Source organism: Camellia sinensis, chromosome 14, assembly GCF_055761805.1.
Source record: "Camellia sinensis isolate YWXY chromosome 14, ASM5576180v1, whole genome shotgun sequence".
NCBI lineage: Eukaryota > Viridiplantae > Streptophyta > Magnoliopsida > Ericales > Theaceae > Camellia > Camellia sinensis.
The window spans coordinates 75,701,909-75,719,967 of NC_138974.1; the positions used below are offsets into that span (position 1 = coordinate 75,701,909).

The 18,059-nt window shown below is 34.0% G+C and overlaps 1 protein-coding gene and 1 long non-coding RNA gene across 3 annotated transcripts; one reads left to right on the forward strand and one right to left on the reverse strand.

Moving 5' to 3' along the window:
* Positions 1-4,363: 4,363 nt before the first annotated feature.
* On the forward strand, positions 4,364-10,034 carry LOC114322749 (uncharacterized). The gene is made up of 8 exons (XM_082907219.1): positions 4,364-4,758; positions 4,834-5,346; positions 6,939-7,107; positions 7,292-7,589; positions 8,375-8,447; positions 8,531-8,621; positions 9,165-9,244; positions 9,471-10,034. The coding sequence occupies exons 1-8, from the start codon at positions 4,663-4,665 to the stop codon at positions 9,714-9,716; spliced, it is 1,566 nt and encodes a 521-aa protein (XP_082763345.1). The 5' UTR covers positions 4,364-4,662; the 3' UTR covers positions 9,717-10,034.
* An 898-nt stretch (positions 10,035-10,932) lies between these two features.
* On the reverse strand, positions 10,933-15,266 carry LOC114322750 (uncharacterized). 2 transcript variants are annotated; one of them, XR_003650863.2, is made up of 4 exons: positions 15,007-15,266; positions 13,697-13,876; positions 11,924-12,197; positions 11,245-11,555 (listed from the first exon to the last, which is right to left on the reverse strand). It is a non-coding gene; the product is annotated as an uncharacterized LOC114322750 (long non-coding RNA). The 2 variants fall into 2 exon arrangements; XR_014350991.1 differs by having other exon boundaries at positions 10,933-12,197; positions 15,007-15,261.
* Positions 15,267-18,059: the final 2,793 nt, after the last annotated feature.

Genomic DNA, 18,059 nt, shown 5'->3' on the forward strand with positions numbered 1-18,059 from the left:
GGGATTCAGCTTTTATTTGAGTAATTATAACATGCAGCATTCTACTCACGTAATGTATACAATGTACACGTATGGTTTTTTTAGTATCTGTGTTTCATAGTTAATAATGTGTCAAGAAAACAATCAGCTGCAAAGCTAAAGCTATTAGCGAATGGGTCCAACAATATATATCAAACTCTCAAAGAACTTCAAGTACTGCATACATAGTTCATTTCTAATCTCGCTCTTTTTTCGTCAGTTAAATCACATTCTTCTACAGCACCATTTATGCATGTGACAAGTAACACCAAAGTAAATGATAACAAGCAGACACTGATGTGAAAGAGAATTGTATAGGAATAGATGACATCAACATCATCAAGTTCTAGACACTAAACAGAAACAACTTAACTTGTAATATTAAATGTTTAGCACAACCAATATCAACAAAATTAATTCACAAGAAAGTCACTAATTAAGTGCTTCCCCTCCAAAAAAATTAATATTTTTTGTTCGCAGATACATGAAACGAAGAAGTAATAAACCAATAAACAATTAACATTATCCTCAAAAACTAACATTCCAATCCTGCAGCAACAGATTCCAACACTAATTTCAATCAAAGCTCACAACATAGCAGAGATTCACAGCTCAAGATGGCATAAATAACATACCATAGTGCAAAAATAGTTACCGACCGTGGTAAAATAAAATGACATCATTCGGAAGAAATCAAAAAGCTGCTCAAGTCTCCCAAATGGATAACTCTCAAACAGCCTAATGGATAACTCACAAACAATGAAACCTAGTTGTGCCACCAGTACACTAGGAGCAGCCCCATTGCACATCTAAATGTACCCAAAGCATCAATGACAGCAGACCAGTGCAGAACAGCAAAAGCCAACCACAAGCCACAACCCCCTTACTATTAACACTACCTCCCACCCTTACAGTCATGCATAACAGAGTTTAACACACAGAGTTGAGAAGCCAAGAATTCAGACTAGTTGCAGGACACACCAGAAAGCACACTAGAAAAAATTTGAATATTTGTATTGTTTGAATATAAATTTTCAAACAAAAATAAAATATTTGACTATAAACTTCAAAACAAAAATAAACTACAAAACAAAAATGAATAGTGTCTGCAAATTTTCTGTGATGTGCATCCCAGAATTTTTTTCCCCCTGATTTGAGTAAAATTTCCCCCTATTATGCCAGCTCACAAATAAGAGTGCCTTGGTGACAGAAAGAAATATGGTTCTAAGGGATTGTTTGGCTTAGCTAAAAAGTCACAAAAAAAAATCATAAAATCATAAAAAAGGTCAAAAATTCCTTCCATTCTCTCTACTATTTGCATGTTTTTGTGTAGAAGTCAAAATCATTCCCAAACACTAATTTTTTTCACCTCATATTTTAACTAAATAGGCACTAAAAAGTTGATTTCCAAACAGACCATAATTTCTATGACCAATTATTGCAAGTGCTTGAAGAACTAAAAGTGGTTATGCAATATATACATTAGGACATGACAAGCCGTAGCACCCACAAAACATCCCTAACCTCAAGAAGACAAAAGCTGAACTTAATATTTATATGTTAATGGAAACATCTAGTGGGTTCACTTTTTCAAATAATAATATAAGGAGATATATGTACATGAGTATCATTTATGCCACCATTGTTGTTCCAGAAAGAAAACTCTTTGTGCAAAATTGTAACTTTTTTTGTTTGAGAAAAACAGTGGTTTTGGCTGCTATAAGTTATTCCATGTTAAGTGCTTCTACAAACTCTCTGTTGCAGTTGACTTAGTGGTGATGCATTCTCCTCAATATTCTCTTTTTTATCATTCTTAATTTTATTTCCTTTTTCTTTTTTCTTGGTTTATTTTTCCCCTTGACTCTCCTTAATGGAGGTAATTAAATGGGATAATCTCCCAAGGTGTTATAGTGATTGGGTTGATCTCTATGGCCCGTTAATCTCAATCTTTGAATTTTTGTTGAACATACTACTGGTTAATCTCAATCTTCTTCAAATTTTCATTGAACATACTATACATGAACTGATTATCAACATATAGTGTTAGCATTTTATATTTAAAAGTTCTCTAATATCATACGCATCTATTTAATAGATATATAACAACAACCATGGGAATTCCCCAAAACAGATAGTCAAGGGATGTCCTCTGGGCTCATTGCTTCCCAAAGGGGCTAGTCAAGGGATGTCGTTTGGGTTCATTGCCCCTTGTAGATTTCTGATGTGTGACTCAGCACATGGAAATCTAGGTCGGGGTCAGTACATACATATATTGAATACCAACAATTTTTTTTTTCTATTTTCTAAATTATTTTTCCAAATCAAAATCATTCAAGATGATCATGAAATCCTTCAAAGTAGAGAAGTTTTGGAGATATTAGAAGCACTGAATGGAGTGGCAAGTCGTAGATTAATAATGAATTTCATTGACCCAAACTTGACCGAAGACAGTATAGGAAAAACATAGACAGAGATAGTAGAAGAAAGGGAGAATGGCAGAGAGATAAACCGAGAGACAAGAAGAAAGAAAGGGATAGAGAAAGAGAAACAGAGACAGAGAAAGCAAACTGACCTTGAAATCACAGTGGGACGATGATGAATGCTGCGGGGAAGGATGAACGCCGATACGTCGCCGCGGGGGAGGATGAGCTCTGATGCTTCGCCAAACAGGGGTGCTGGACTAGGGCACAGTTTTAGATGAGTTGAACGATTTTTTTTTTTTTTTTTTTGGACTGAAATTCTGATATGTTATCCACTCCTCACGAAAAAAAAATCTGATTTCGCGCGAAATCAGAGTTCAATTTGGCGGGCCTCTATTTTGATTGGCTTTTTAGTAACGGTTGTGTACAAACCGTCATTATTAAAAAATATATTGCAGCGTTTTAGGTAAAAAATGTTACTAAAAATTTAATTTTTAGTTGTGGTTAATAACCGCTACAATAGCCCATCTGTAGCAGCATTTTTTAGGCCGCTGCAATAAAAAACGCTGCTAAAACCTGATTTTCTTGTAGTATATATAAAAAATGTATTAAAAAAAAAATTGTATTTATTTTTTAACTATTTTAATTGCCAAACATTAAACAGAGCATGAGTTCACCCAAATCCGTCCAAGTTGCCCCTTTACATTGGTTTGGGAAGTGGGTTGACTTTTTGACTTTTTTGACTATTTTAATTTAGGCTAAAAAACTTGGTTTGGAAAGAACTTTTTGACTTTTTTGACTTTTTTTGTGAGAGAAGAGTGTAATGATTATGGGTTGAATGTAATGTTTTATTTTTTATAACTAAAATAACTTATTTTGTATTTTGTGACTAAAATAACCAAAAAAATCCAATCTAGCTCTTCCCAAACGGAGAAAAAATTAATTAGTAGTTCATAGGGTAAATCCATACAGTGTCTCAACTAATTAATACAATAGACTTATTATTTTTAAGTTGATTTTTAATGGACAACATGACTAGTATTAAAAGCTAAATGATATAGAGTGGGAGTTATTTAGTAGTTTTGAAACAACATTTTATACCATTCTTAATGTAACACTTATGCATATTCTTACAAAATTAGTATAGAAGTAACATGTCTCATTATTTAAATCAATAAATCCAAACTAAAACACTAAACATCACAGTATAATGAATTGGTTTTGTGTAATTAACTATAGAGTAGTGATTGGTAGCTCGAATTTGAACCCCCCGAATCTCCCGAATTCAAAAAACGACGTCGTTTTTGAATTCTTTTTCTTTTTTTTTTTACAGAAGAAGAAAATTAGAGGAAGAAGGAGGAAGGAGGAGAAGAAGAGAAGAAGTAGAGGCGGAGGCGGAGGCGACCGCGGCTGAGCAGAGGCAGAGGCGGACGAGCTACGACGATCGGCTGGGTTGTGACGATCGAACGATTGGCCGGAATGCAGGAGCCTCTCTGTGTCTCCATTCCCTCTTCTCTCTTCTCTCCCTCTCTTTCCCTCTCTCCTCTCCTCTCTCTTTCTCCCTCTCTCTCTCTTGCCTTCGATTTCTTTAGATTCGAGGGATTCGGGGAAATAATTTTTCGGGAGAAAAATAATTTCTCTTAACTATAATTAATAATATATAATTAAAAAACAAAAATAAAATATCTCCCTCACAATTTCTAAATAATTATTAAAATTTAAATTTTTTTACGTAATAAATTATAAATTATAAGTAAAAATTACATAAAATAATCTAAGAATATGAGAAGCTTGGTACACCAAGCATACCCCATGTCCCTCCATTACCACCACCGAATAACATCAATAAAAAAGAATGATCAATACCATCTTAAAAAAAAAAAAGAAAAAGAAAAACAAAGGGATCAATAACGGTGACTCACTGCGTGAGTGAGTGAGTGAGTTGTCTTACTCCGCACTGTGTGGGGAGTGAGCAGTGGGCGGTAGACCAGACCAATGACGCGCACGTGATATTTACCCCCACAAACCAACTCTGTAACCGCCCTCGCTCTCTCTCTCTCTCTCTCTCCATGCTCTCCCTCCATAAAAACTCTCTCCATCTTTACTCACCCATCTCAAGCAACAACGCCATCTCTCTCTCTAAACATTTTTCTGGTTTTTTTTTTTTTTTTTTTTTTTGGCCACCACTTTCTGGGTTCAGCTGAATTCAACTTGTTACGACACAATGAAAACTGCAGACACAAACTCCTCCTCAACTGAGCTCCAAGACCATGGCAACAGTACTGCACCCCAAACTGAAATCCTCATTCCAATTCACAAGGTAATATATATCTTCTATTTCTATGTTGTCCAAAATTTTCTGGTAAAATTTCAATCCCTATTTTGCATTTTTCAGATAGATAATCCCTCTGCAATAGCGTCAGAAACACCCAATCCCAAGCATTGGAAGAAACAAAACCTCTTCTTGGAAGTACCCACAAGAAGATTACATGTCTCTCCTCCTGATGAATTCGTTCAAATCAAGATGCCTCCAACCCCAACACCCACTCCCAAGAAAGTGAATTTCGTCCTCACACCAAGCCCTTCCGATGCCAGAACAATTGGCTCTCCAGGACCCTCCTCAGCCAGAGGCAAATCGGGGTTCAAAAATCTTCTACCGAAGCTGAGCTTCAAGGCTCGGAGTTCTCAGTCAGATGCAGAGAGAGCTACTGCAAATCCAGATGTTGAAGCTTCGTCTCCATTGCCTTTACCGCAAGAGAAGCCTTCTATCTCGAGGTCATGGTCGCTTACCAGAATTTTTACTCCCAGGATGAAGAGTACAACATCTTCTCTACCTGTTACTCCAGTTGGGCAATCGAATCCGGAATCAATTGGTGGAGAAAACCTTGGAGGTTTAGTCAATTTGAATGTAAGTTTTTTATGAATTTTGCTTATGCAATTTTACTTGAGGAGTAGGGAAAATAATCATTTGATTGCATTCATGGGTTGGGTTTGGTTTGGTCTAACTAACCATCATCAGGGTGATTTGGTTTGAAGGTCTTCTTTGTGTTTGACTCAGGCTGGTGACTCCTTGGCTTAACTGATACTTATGGGTAGTTGCAGGTAGATTTACAAATGAAATGAGCTGTTCATCGACTATTCTGAACTTGGCTTGGTGCTATATGAATGAGCTTGGATCAAATTTTTATAGTACTTTTTTCATAATCGAGCCGAGTTTTAGTAAACAAAAGCTTAGGTTGGATAGGCTCGTGAATACAATGATACATAAATTAATATTTATTTGTAATAATATACTCCTATCAAATATATTTTTATTACTTTATTTAATTTTTATGATTATGTTTGGCGTTTTTGGCATTTTTGTAAATTTACATATTTGATAAATAAAGTTTACAAATAATATAAGAATTATTTATATTTTGCTTATAATTTCCTTTTCTTTTTTTTCTTAATTTGTATGCTAATTTAAGTTTTAATTTTCTTTTCAAGTGCTAGCCGAGCTCGAGTTTCACAAATGCTATCAAGCTCGAGCTCAAATTTGATTTTTTAAGCTTGACTTAAGACCGGCTTGAGTTTGAGCTTGAATAATTTTCAGCAAGCTGAGCTTGCCATCCCAAAGCTCGGCTCGTGCTCAGTTCTAGTTGCAGGTATATGGTTTACCCAACGGGGTGTGTCCAAAATGACTCCACCTTGGAGGGGTTATTCGCCAGTCAAAAGAAAGAAGAAGAGATTTGGCCTAGCCAGACTCTTAACAGACATGGCTAGGTTGGATTTTTCAATTTATGGATTGGTTTAAGATTGTGCCAGTAAATTGTTGTCTTTAGGCATCTATTTAGCCTGCTCTAACGAAAACTTGGCATTTTCTCCAGTATATTATTTATTGTTTATTGTGTATAATCTTTATATTACAACTGCTTATCTGGATGAACAATAATGAAATCTTGGGAATGACTGATGACAGCATTAGAAATACCCAATTGAGTAATGTATTGCCTTTTTGGTGTACTTGTCTTAACTGAGATAAGCCTTATGTTAAACAACTCTCTGGTAATTTAGTGTTTGGATGGCGGTCACTCAGCCAGCTCCCCCTGCCTGACTGGTGCTACGTATGTGTATGGTGTGTATGCACATAGTGGATGGCAATGACACCTCCAGTGTAATTACCCACCTTAGGCTCTTGTTTTGAGTTTTTTCTATTCATCGCCAGGAATGGAATTGAGAGGACTATTTCAAATTTTGTTTGGTATGGCACTATTGATGAATGGTTAAGTGAATTTGAGCTACTGGGACTATCTATGGAGATTTACATCAAATTTTCTGAATGGTTAAGTGAATTTGAGTGATTTACATCAAATTTATGGAGATTTAGACTCTTCTGGTTTTTACGATTTTTCTGGGACTATCTATTTTTTATAAGTCTATTTCTGAGTAGCTGTTGCATCTCAACATCAGTTTCATATGCATAGAAACATCTTAGCATCTGTTGTGGTGTTTTTGTAGACAAAAGGAGCCCCTCGCCAGATATCCCGCTCACTTTCGGTCCCTGTCATCAGAAAAGAAAAAAGAATGAAGAGATCAGATTCATTTTTCCGCGTGATTTCCTCAACTCCTCGAGTGAAGGAAGTGGATTCCACCATGCCAAATGCAACAACTCCAACTGGAGACACTGGTATTTTGTTGTCTTTAGTATCTAACATTGTTGTGTTTAAATGCTGAAAGATAATTATAACTTGAATTCATTATTGAATATTCTAGATTCAACATATGCTCTACTATAGTCTTCTCCAAACATATATTCTATTTCAAGTTTTTGTTTTGTTTACCTTCAATTCTAATGTTAAGATCATATTCAGAAAACAATGAAGATGACGGTGAAGATATACATGAAGAAGAGGCTGTTTGTAGAATTTGTTTGGTCGAGTTATGTGAAGGCGGCGAGACCCTCAAGATGGAATGCAGCTGTAAAGGTGAACTTGCTTTGGCTCATCAAGAGTGTGCTATAAAATGGTTTAGCATCAAAGGTAACAAGATCTGTGATGTGTGCAAGCAAGAGGTTCAAAATTTATCTGTCACACTTCTACGGGTTCAAAGTGTTCAAAATCCAAATTCCGGAGCAAATAGAGCCCTACAGATGGAAATTAATGGATACAGGCAAGTGAAATATTTGGTATTTTTTCTTGGCTGTGAAAATATATTTGCATGTGAACATTCTTTATAAGCATGCCCCATAGTTTGGGACCCCAAACATCAATCCCCGCAATCCGAACATCCCCTAATAGAAGCTATCTTAGCTGCTTAGTCCTAGAAGGATGGGGCTTGGCATTCTTCTATTTTGTTACAATGTCATTAAGTTGCTCGCATGGACATACCACAAAACACTCCGGGTGTCTATTTTCCTGCACTTCTCTAACCATGTCCTACATGTCCGAGCAACTTGATGAGAATTGTTCTTTAAGCCTAGTTATAAGATATCAAACCTAACTGGTAATTGCTATCTTATCTAATCTCTTAAACCCTTCGCCGTTTCCTGAATAAGTTCTTTATACAATCTTCTTCATCACTTGCCTCCTACAGTTCACTCACTATCTTACCCCTAAAACTTGATCACAAGTTATGTTGGGTGGGACTTCAATTCTATCTCTTTCGGCAAGGCTAAATGACCCTGAAGGAATTTTTATTGATGAAAAAGATGCTTACTCCCGAGTTTTACATGGCATAGAAATCAAAAAAAAGAAAGGAAACATTAAAAAAATAGGAATTTATTAGAGTTGGATTGCCATAATTTTCAAGTAGTTTTGTCCTGTGTTGTACCTTTATTTGTTTTCATATTATACCATCAAGATCAAGATTTCTGGTTATACATCAACATTTAACATCCATACTACTTCACATCTGGGTTGGTCTGGCTTAAATTTTTGTATTATAATTCTTGTTAGGATTTGGCAGGAAGTGTCTATTCTTGTCATTGTCAGCATGCTTGCCTACTTTTGTTTTCTCGAGCAGCTTCTGGTAAGATTAGTAGCTCTTCTTCCTGCTCAAAATTTACCAATAAAATATATATATTTTTTTGTAATATTTTTGTTTTCACGCAGGTTGGAAAAATGGGTACTGGTGCAGTTGCCATATCTCTTCCATTTTCTTGTGTGTTGGGTCTCCTTTCTTCCATGACCTCTTCAACCATGGGTAAGCTAAGTTCCTAGAGAAACATATAGTAGACAGTTGAGTCTGTTATAGGATATAAAAGTACTATCAAGAAAAGTACCAAACAACTATAAATTGGTTCATATCCATGATGGTTGGCTCAAATGGTAAGTTGCTTAGGTTTTATCCAGGAGGTCTTAGGTTCGAGTCCTACTTCGCCTGATATGTGAGGCTAGCGGGTAGTCACATGTATCCCAGGTTTGTGCGTCTGGGGTGGGCAATAATAATAAATAAATAAATAACTATAAATATGCAAGTAATAAACATGTAGTCTGTTGAATGGTCCCAGCTGTGGTATTTTATAGGTGTGGAGTTAATCCAATTAGATAATATGAAAAATACAATTTATCCACAAAAATCATAATAATAATTGCAGCAAAAGATTTGTTTATAAAAACCATCCCGTAAATTGCTTTCTACTAAGAATGTTCTTGATATTCAAATGCTGATAAAATTGCCCTTTTAACGTTATTAGTTTGTTCTTTTTGCTAGTTTTCTTACCGTCTCCTGACTTTCTATGTGCAGTGAAGAGAAGATTTGTTTGGATTTACTCATCAACCCAATTTGCACTTGTGGTTATCTTCGCACATATTTTCTACTCTGTGGTAAAGAGTTTTTAATTATTATACCACCAGGACACTAATTACAAATGAACATGATTATTGATTTGATTGTATTAAAATTCATGCTTGAAACTGAGTGAATTTGACTATAGATCCAATTTAAGCCGGATCTACACAAGCTGTTTATGACCAGTTTAGTTTGTTTGCAGCCCTATGTAAAACATAAAATGTTTCTCATGTTTTGAATTTATTTATTTTTACTGCACAGGTTCATGTGCAAGCAGTCCTGTCGATTCTCCTCTCAATATTTACCGGGTTTGGCATTGCAATGAGTGGGAGTTCCATTCTCGTTGAATTCTTTAGATGGAGAAGACATTGGCGTGCCTGGTCACCCGATGCGTCCCAATTTGTGCCAACCCCAAATCGACACCCTCAAATTGCAATTCCATCCCAGATAGTTACTCATCACCACCGAACTAATGTAGAAAATCCAGAAACTTTTAGCGGGAGCTGAATTAGCACTCGACGGTGACTGGTAGCTTCTTGGTGGAAAATATTTTAGACAAACATTTGATGTCCCTCCCTGTACAACTTGGGATCTTAATACTTTCATCGGTGAAAAAGAATAGAGAAAAATCGAATTTACCTCACGCTTTTGTATTAGGAATACGAAACCAGGTTGGGAGAGGGTTAGGAGCAGTAATAGAGTGAATTTGGAATGAAGCGTTCCAGTTGTTGTATGTCAAGATATGTATCACATGCTTGCAAGCTTTGTATTGTGCAGTAAAGGAATGGCAATGAAACCCATTTGAGAATGGGCATGTTTTCTTTGAATTGCTACTGTAATTGTCAACAGAAATGACTGCTCCCAAAATCTGTGGAAATTTTCCCCTCTACGTAAACTGTTTCTCGTTATATAACCAAAATAACTTCTTATATACTTTTTTTTTTTTTAAGTAGTAATTTACTGGTTTTTTTCTCTCTTCCAATATTACTTTTGGAGAAATTCAAAATAAGAATTTTAAGAAAATTCAATTTCTTTTAATTTCTTTCTATTTTACTTTATTTTTGTCATTTTTACTAATCCAAATTAATGACTTAAATCAAAAGAAATATATATATATATATATATTTTTTTTTTCTTTTTCTTCTTTCCAAACCATCCACTCCTAGTTAGAGATGTGTCGTGGGAGGTGATAAACTATTTTGGGAAATATGTTAAAAGTTGACTTTTTGATTTTTTTTTTTTTTTTTGAAAAAATATGAAAAAAAGATAGTGATGATGTGATTTAAAAATGAATTTTTGGTGAAACCTCTCTTTTTGGGCCTTTTTTTTTAGGGTAAATGACAACTCAATGACTTTCCCTTCAAGAAGTCCTTGAGTAGGAGACGCGTGGCTAAATAAAGACATTCTATAATTTATATTTTTTTTACCATATTGCCCTTTATATATATATACACTATTAAAAAAAAAAACACTTTTTGCAATTGCTACAAGCCGTCGCAAATAATAAAAACACAATCGTAAAAAACTTTTTGTGATGGCTTATGCGACCGATCACCTAAACTACTTTTTGCGACAGCTATTTTGCCGTCGCAAAAAAAATAAAAAACACTTTTAACAACCGTTGTTTTACTGTCGCAAATAATTATTTATTAAAAAAAATCATATATGAGTTTGCTACAACAAAAAAATCAATTACAAGCACCGAACAATTTTTTGTTAATGAAAAATAACAAAATTAACAAATTAATTAAATTTATAATAGACATTATCCATTAACCATCCTTAAATACACTATACTAAAAATTCAAGTCTTCAAAAAAAAAAAAAAAAAAGAGCAACATAATCTTTGGCTCCCAACATCACTTGCTCGATCATATCAACTATTCCCTCAACAAAATCTACAAAACCATATGCCAAACCATGAACGAGTAAAAACTCAAATATTATATTATACTACTATTATCAAATCTTAATATTGAACCTGAACCCAGCAAAATCTGTAGATGAATAAGTCTGGAGAAAGTTCAACTCCATTTTGAATGCTTCATTGTATAAAGAATAATATTAGGGATCATGAAAAAAATATCATAAAATGTTTCATGAAGATTTTTTATCTTTGATTAATGTGTGACTTGCTGTGGCCAACAGGCTTCCCAATAATGCCAAATTCTTTTTTATCAGGTCCTATCTGTCTGAGATTGTACAAGTTCACCAAATCATCAATTGTTGGTTGCCCAGGTGCTGATACTATCTCAAGGGTACCAAAAGTAAGATATCCCCCAAATTTGGGACAAAGTATCCTTGCCATCAAACCCTTTCACCCATAACCATTGCTATTATTGGGACCTGAAAATTTTATACATGTTGCATGTAAATCACAACAGATGGAATGAACCCAAAAAATATTCATATCAAATAAAGAACCTTGAAAGAATTTCTCATACATGACATTTTAAAAAGAGGGTATCGCATACTTGCAACTCCTAGAAAAATAAGAAAATAATAGGAAGAATACTAATGCTTTCAGAAAAAGAACTACTAATTGTTCATAACTAATATTAAAAAAATAATACTAATGCTTTCAAATCAGGACAGAGAAGACCAAAAAAGACCTATTTTAGTAGCTCTTTATAAGAACAACAAAAGTCAAAATACTAACATGCTAAAAACTACAAATAAATGAAAGCAATGTAGATATGCAACTACAAGCATACCGGCTACCTTGGAGCATCGCATTTTCAGTGCTGATATCAGTATACAAATCACCATTTATGGGAGGAGCTACAGGACTTCCCAGCACAACTAAACCATCAGAAACTGCATCAGGAATCGTTTGCCTGGTTCTTTCATCAGCAAACACTTATCTTCCAGGTAACCTTCCCGCCTGTACATTGGATGCAGCAGCTGCAGCTGCAGCATGTGAAGCAGCACTGGTTGTCTCAGCAGCAGCCAGATCTTCAGCAACTAGTAGGTCATCAAGTAAAACCCCTGCAGGACAAACATATCAAACACGAAGTACTGCTTTAGAATCAACTAAAAAATTGGTCAACATAACATGTTAATCATATAGAGGAAATTAACTTCAAAATATTTGGTTTCTAGGATGAAATAGGAGTTGCTTGGGTAGGACATGAATGCACGGGCATTAGAAGTATAACAATGGAAACTTCTTAGAATTTTCAGAACAACAAAAAGGAAGAGCAGGAACAAGAACACACTTTTGTGAAGGGAAGAAAGGAGGGCAAAAAACTGACATAAAAGATGATATTTGTTGGATCAAATTTTTAACATGACGAGTTAAAAAGTACTGGACAATTACACCACCACTACAATCATATAAACTAAATAGATTTGCCTTATGAAAAGGCATAAATCAAAATCGGCATAGCCATTAGATGTCATCAAATCTTCCAATACCTTGTTTAAACTGGGAACATGACAATTCAATAACTCCTTATACAGTCAATTTCAGCAACAGAATTCCCACCATATGTTCTATACAGGACCATATTTTTAGTTAAACCAATAAACCATAAAATAGCATGCTTATCAGCATTGTATGAAGTTATGGATGAACTATTAATGAGTCCAAATTAAAAAACTTATTCAAGGTATTCTAATGAAGTGAGGAATGCTCACCCTTAGATCTTAATAGTTTTCAGTAACTAAAAACTACATGCCTCTCTCCTCAAACTGTTCTTATGCCACTTGATCACACATCCGTAACCAATTATCAATTTGTCCTTTTCCTTTCCTTTCTTTTTTCCCAAATTTAAATGAGTAGAAAATCTTTCCTCTCTCAGATAAACTATCATATAATTTACTTAACCAAAGAAGATGAGCAGGTCCTTCCACTTCTTGTACAACTTATTCAACAATCCCATTACAAAGTAACTTCCATGAGAAACATCTAGAGCGAAGCTAAAATTATTTTGGGATACTCTTCTTCAATGCTAGTTGTTTAAGCTAAAATAGTGTTGCTAATAAGAATTATCTGTTCCTTCGTTGAATGGCTAGTCTTTGTTAACAGATCTATTTGCTCAAGTTAGCTCTACTGAGCCACAAACATCTAAACAAATAATGTATTCTGTTTCGAACTCCCAAAAAAATTACATCACTGTTGCGTTTGCCAAATACTACCATCTCTGGCCAATTAAAACTCAACTCCATGTGAACTAGCAAAAATCTACATTTCAGACACTCAATTGAAAATTGCCAAGTATCTTAAAAATCTTCTACAGGTTTGTGCATAGAACCTGGTTCCACAACACCAGCCAGTTCAAAGTCATCTATTCTTCAAGATAAGAATTCAAATATATTTCCACAATTCTCTTCATGTATAAAGTACACCATCCTCTGTCAATTCAATGTCCCTTTCCATTAATACACATTACCATTAATCCTCTAATATGAGCCATCATAGATCTTTTAGCATGCCTCCAGATTACAAAGGGAAAAAAATTGAGTGTTCTGTTGTGACGTCTTACCACCATGTAGACCACCATAGATAAATATCAGGTCACCAATAGCAGTGACAACATGCCTACAACGTCTCGTCAGTTCAACTGCAGCATCTCCACCAGCAGCATCAGCACTGTATCTGCCTGTCCTGGGAGTGGTAACAACAGACTTTGTATCACACCAGACTCCTGCCGCAGTATCCAGAACTACACACAGAAACATGACAAATCTGAGAAAAAGACTTAAGAAATAAATCAAACTAAATATCAGCATGCCTACAGCGTCTCGTCAGTTCTACTCATTATTATTATTATTATTATTTTTGCTTATTCACATGAATGGATACAAAAAGAAATAATCGAACTAAATATCAGTTTGAGACCAAATCAAACTATAGTAGTAAATTTTACTTGGCAGAAGAAATTAACCCAAATCAAAATTAGGCCTACTAAGTGTGGAGGAAGGACAAAGAAGAGTGTGTAAAGCCCTTATGAATGTATCAACTAAAATAAGATACAAGCCAATAAGGATCCGGTTAAAAAACTAATGAACAAATTAAATTTTTTAAAAATATTCATGTATTTCCTCAGCATACTAATATTCAATACTCTATGCATTTACCTATATGAATCGAATTCATATTCAAAAACGAGAGAGAAAGATATTAGTAGCAAGTAATTCGTCGTTTAATTCAAGACCTAAATTACTTCTGAGCTTCATCAAACTAAATTGAAATTGAAAACTGCAGAGAGAGCTTGAAATCAAAATTAAACAGAGCAATATAGAAATCAAGTACGACTAAAACATGTAACAAAGAAGAATTCAAAGCAGAACAACAAGATTATAAACTAGAAAAATCATTCAAAGATTAACCAAATTATGCTCTGTTTGGTTGCTAAGAAAATGTAACATAGACACTGGAAAACAAATATATATATATATATATATATTACCTCAATTGAGGTGAGCTTTAGCTTTCTAGCCAAACAAACATAAAAGCATAATACTAAAAGTTTGAAATTATACAAACAAGAGGTTCAAAAACTAAAAGAAATTTAGCAAACAATCTAGAGAAATGTTCAAATCAAATTTCAAAGCCAAAGCATATCAAGATTTAATAATTTAAAAAAATAAAAAAATAAAATGAATCTTTGAATCAAAAAGATGTTTCGAAATCAGAATCTACACCGCATTGGAAAAAATTCATGTTGTTGCCGTTGATGTTGATCTTCGAAATCGAACAAAGCTATGAGTCGAAGAGAATTTGGGAGCTGAAAGAAAGAGATAGGGATTACAGAGATTGAGAGTTGGATTCATACATAAAAATTAGGCTTACCGATTATGAATCGATCCAGATCTTCATCAACAGTAGATTGAAGTCTTCAAATCTTTATTAACAATCGATCAAAATCTTCATATCTTCATCAAAGTGAGAGTCGAGCGAGAGAGAGTGGAGAGTGGACAGTGAGATTCGAGCAAGAGAGAGCGGAGAGTCGAGTGACAGAGAAGAATTTGAGAGATTAACAGCATGATTTGTGAGATTTTGAGAGAGAGAGAGAGAGAGAGAGTGTTGGGAAATAAGAGTGAAGGGGGATAGGGCAAGTTTTACACAATTTTGGGGCCCTTTTTTTTCAGTTAAGAACACGATTTTGGGGGTTAAGTAAAACGGAATTTTGATGGAAAAAGTATATTTTGTGACTGTTAAATAATCAGTCACAAAAAAATAGACGCAAAAAATCGTATTTCTAGTAGTGATATATATATCATATATTTAAAAATCTGAGCTCATGTATATACGAATCTTGTATATTTGAATCAGTGAGGAGGATTTGCGAAATCAGTGACGATGATCTGCGAAATCCATGAAGACGATCTCAAAATCTGAAGATCTTGCTGCCAATTATTTCACCCTTGGTCAACAATACACGATCTCACCATCGACAATCAACACTCTCAATGAAACGAGAGATTATGTTTCAAATCTGTACAAATCTGTATCAGATTTAGAGATTTTTATCGAGATTTGTGAATGTTGATGGAGTTTGAGGTTTTGCTTCAATTACGTGTTTGATTATTGTTCGAGTTCAATAAGGTATGTTGATTTGTTAATTAGTTTTTTTTGTTTTTGGTTTTGTTTTATTTTTATTATGTATGATCTGATTTTGTTTGGTAGAATGAGAGTAAAATTTTACTTTGGTGTGTACTCTGTTTTTATTTGACAGAATGAGAGTACAATTTTACTCTGATAGGTGCTCTAATTTTGTTTGACAAAATGAGAGTAAAATTTTACTCTGGTATGTGTTCTATTTTTGTTTGACAGAATGAGAGTAAAATTTTACTCTAATTTGTGCTCTGTTTTTGTTTGATAAAATGAGAGTAAAATTTTACTCTGGTGTTATCTATTGGGATTTTTGGTAAAACCTCATCTTTTAGGCCTTTTTTTAGGGTAAAGGACAACTCAATAAATTTCCCTTCAAGAAGCCCCTGAATAGGAGACGTGTGGCTCAATAAGGACTTTCTCATTTTCATCTTCACACCGACCCCTCATTATTCATAATTTGTTTTTTTCTTTTGGATTTCACAAATTTTTTACTTATCTACAATTTCTTATTTCAGTCTTATTTATTTATTTATTTTATGTTCTACACTTATAAAGTCTTTACTAGATTACTTACCACTTTAGTCTTATAGTTTTTTTTTTTCCTTCTTACTTTACTCTTTATGTTTCAAGTTTTTTCAATATACTTTTAAAACTAATTTTGGTTCAAAATTAGACAGAAAATATTATTATAATTGTCACATAAAATAATATATATATATATATATATTATCATAATAGGGTTTAAATTTATGTAAAAAATGTGAGTTATATATAATAAAATATTTTTATATCACATGATTATCAATGTTTCATTTTCTATCTAATTTTTAATAGAAATTAGCTTTAGGAGTAAATTAAGAAAAACTTGATAGAAAGTGGAAAAGTGACCAAGCATAAAGAGGACAAAGTGTAATTTACCCTTATGGTTAGTTAAGCTTTATGTGTTGATAGTCCCATTTCTATCATGGAATCCAAGTCTTGATAGAAATTGATAAGTGAAGTTGTGACTGTTTCATTAGAGAAATTTGGAAAATTGGAACTGTCAATTGGAAAATTGGTAAGTATCTTATTTGTTATCTCTTGGCCTTAAAGAATTGTAATGCCTCCACTCATCAAATTCGGTGTCCAATACAAGCAGCGTCTAGTGATAGAATTTTTTTTCTTTCTTGCTCCTATTAGAGTTCATGCAAAAGTGAAGGAATCTGCATCCACTCAAATCTTGCTCAAGCACCTTATCAATTAAATGATTTCTCAAATCTCCATAACCCCATTTCACTAGTGACTGCATTTAATCATATAAGAGTGTCTTATGTCAAGTTGTGTTGGTGACACACTGTATGAGTTGTCAATCTTTGGCAAACAAAATAGTAAAAGTTAACTCTAAAATATAGTACAGTGTTGCACTAAACCATAGTAAAAGTTTATCAATTTAAACTAACATAAATTGATGGCTTACCTAACAAAGGCTTGAGAAAAAGAATGACTCATTCTTTTCTGTCTTCTTTGCTTGTTGCTCAATCTGAAGCATTTCTATTTTCTACAAAGCTGTCAATGACCTACAAAAACAAAAATAAATTAAATATATGTTAATAAAATGAACTATTTTTAGTTTTTGAAGTGAACACTAGTCATTGAAAATTGTATGGCCACTTACATTATTTGCAATATCAACATCTCTCAGAATTGCATCCACATCATGCAATATAACATATACTCCATTTCCTGTGCTGGACCATATGATTGCACTAGTCATGAGGTAAAAAAAAATGTTGATTAACACGTTGCAGTTTGATAATAGTAAAAATCTGTTGTTTGATAAAATTAAAATGGTCATACTCTATGGTTTCCAAATTGTAAATTTTGCTTAGTAGACACTTATCATTCTCATTAAGCAATTTGCATATTGTAGCCTTATCTGGATACAAAACCCTTTCAACTGGTTTTGGTTGGCTTAGAGGCAAGTTTTCAACACAAATCACTTCTTTTGATATCATTTCAATTGCTTGTTTTGTGGTCTTTTTTTTCTTTGCCTCTCTTGTTTCACATTCAAAATCAGGCATCTCTTTTTTCTTCCTTGCCTTCGTTTTGATTTTCTTGACCATGGATGTTTGCAATGGCTCTATGACTACAAGTGTTTCTTTCAATATAGGCTAAATCCCAATGTTTTGCTCTCGTTGTACTCCTTTAACATGTGGCATTTCTTTAGAAGCAAAAGCTTGGGTAGCTACATGAACTGCGTTTTCTTCAATCTGTCCAACTAACTCTTTATTTTCAAATTTGGGTACTTC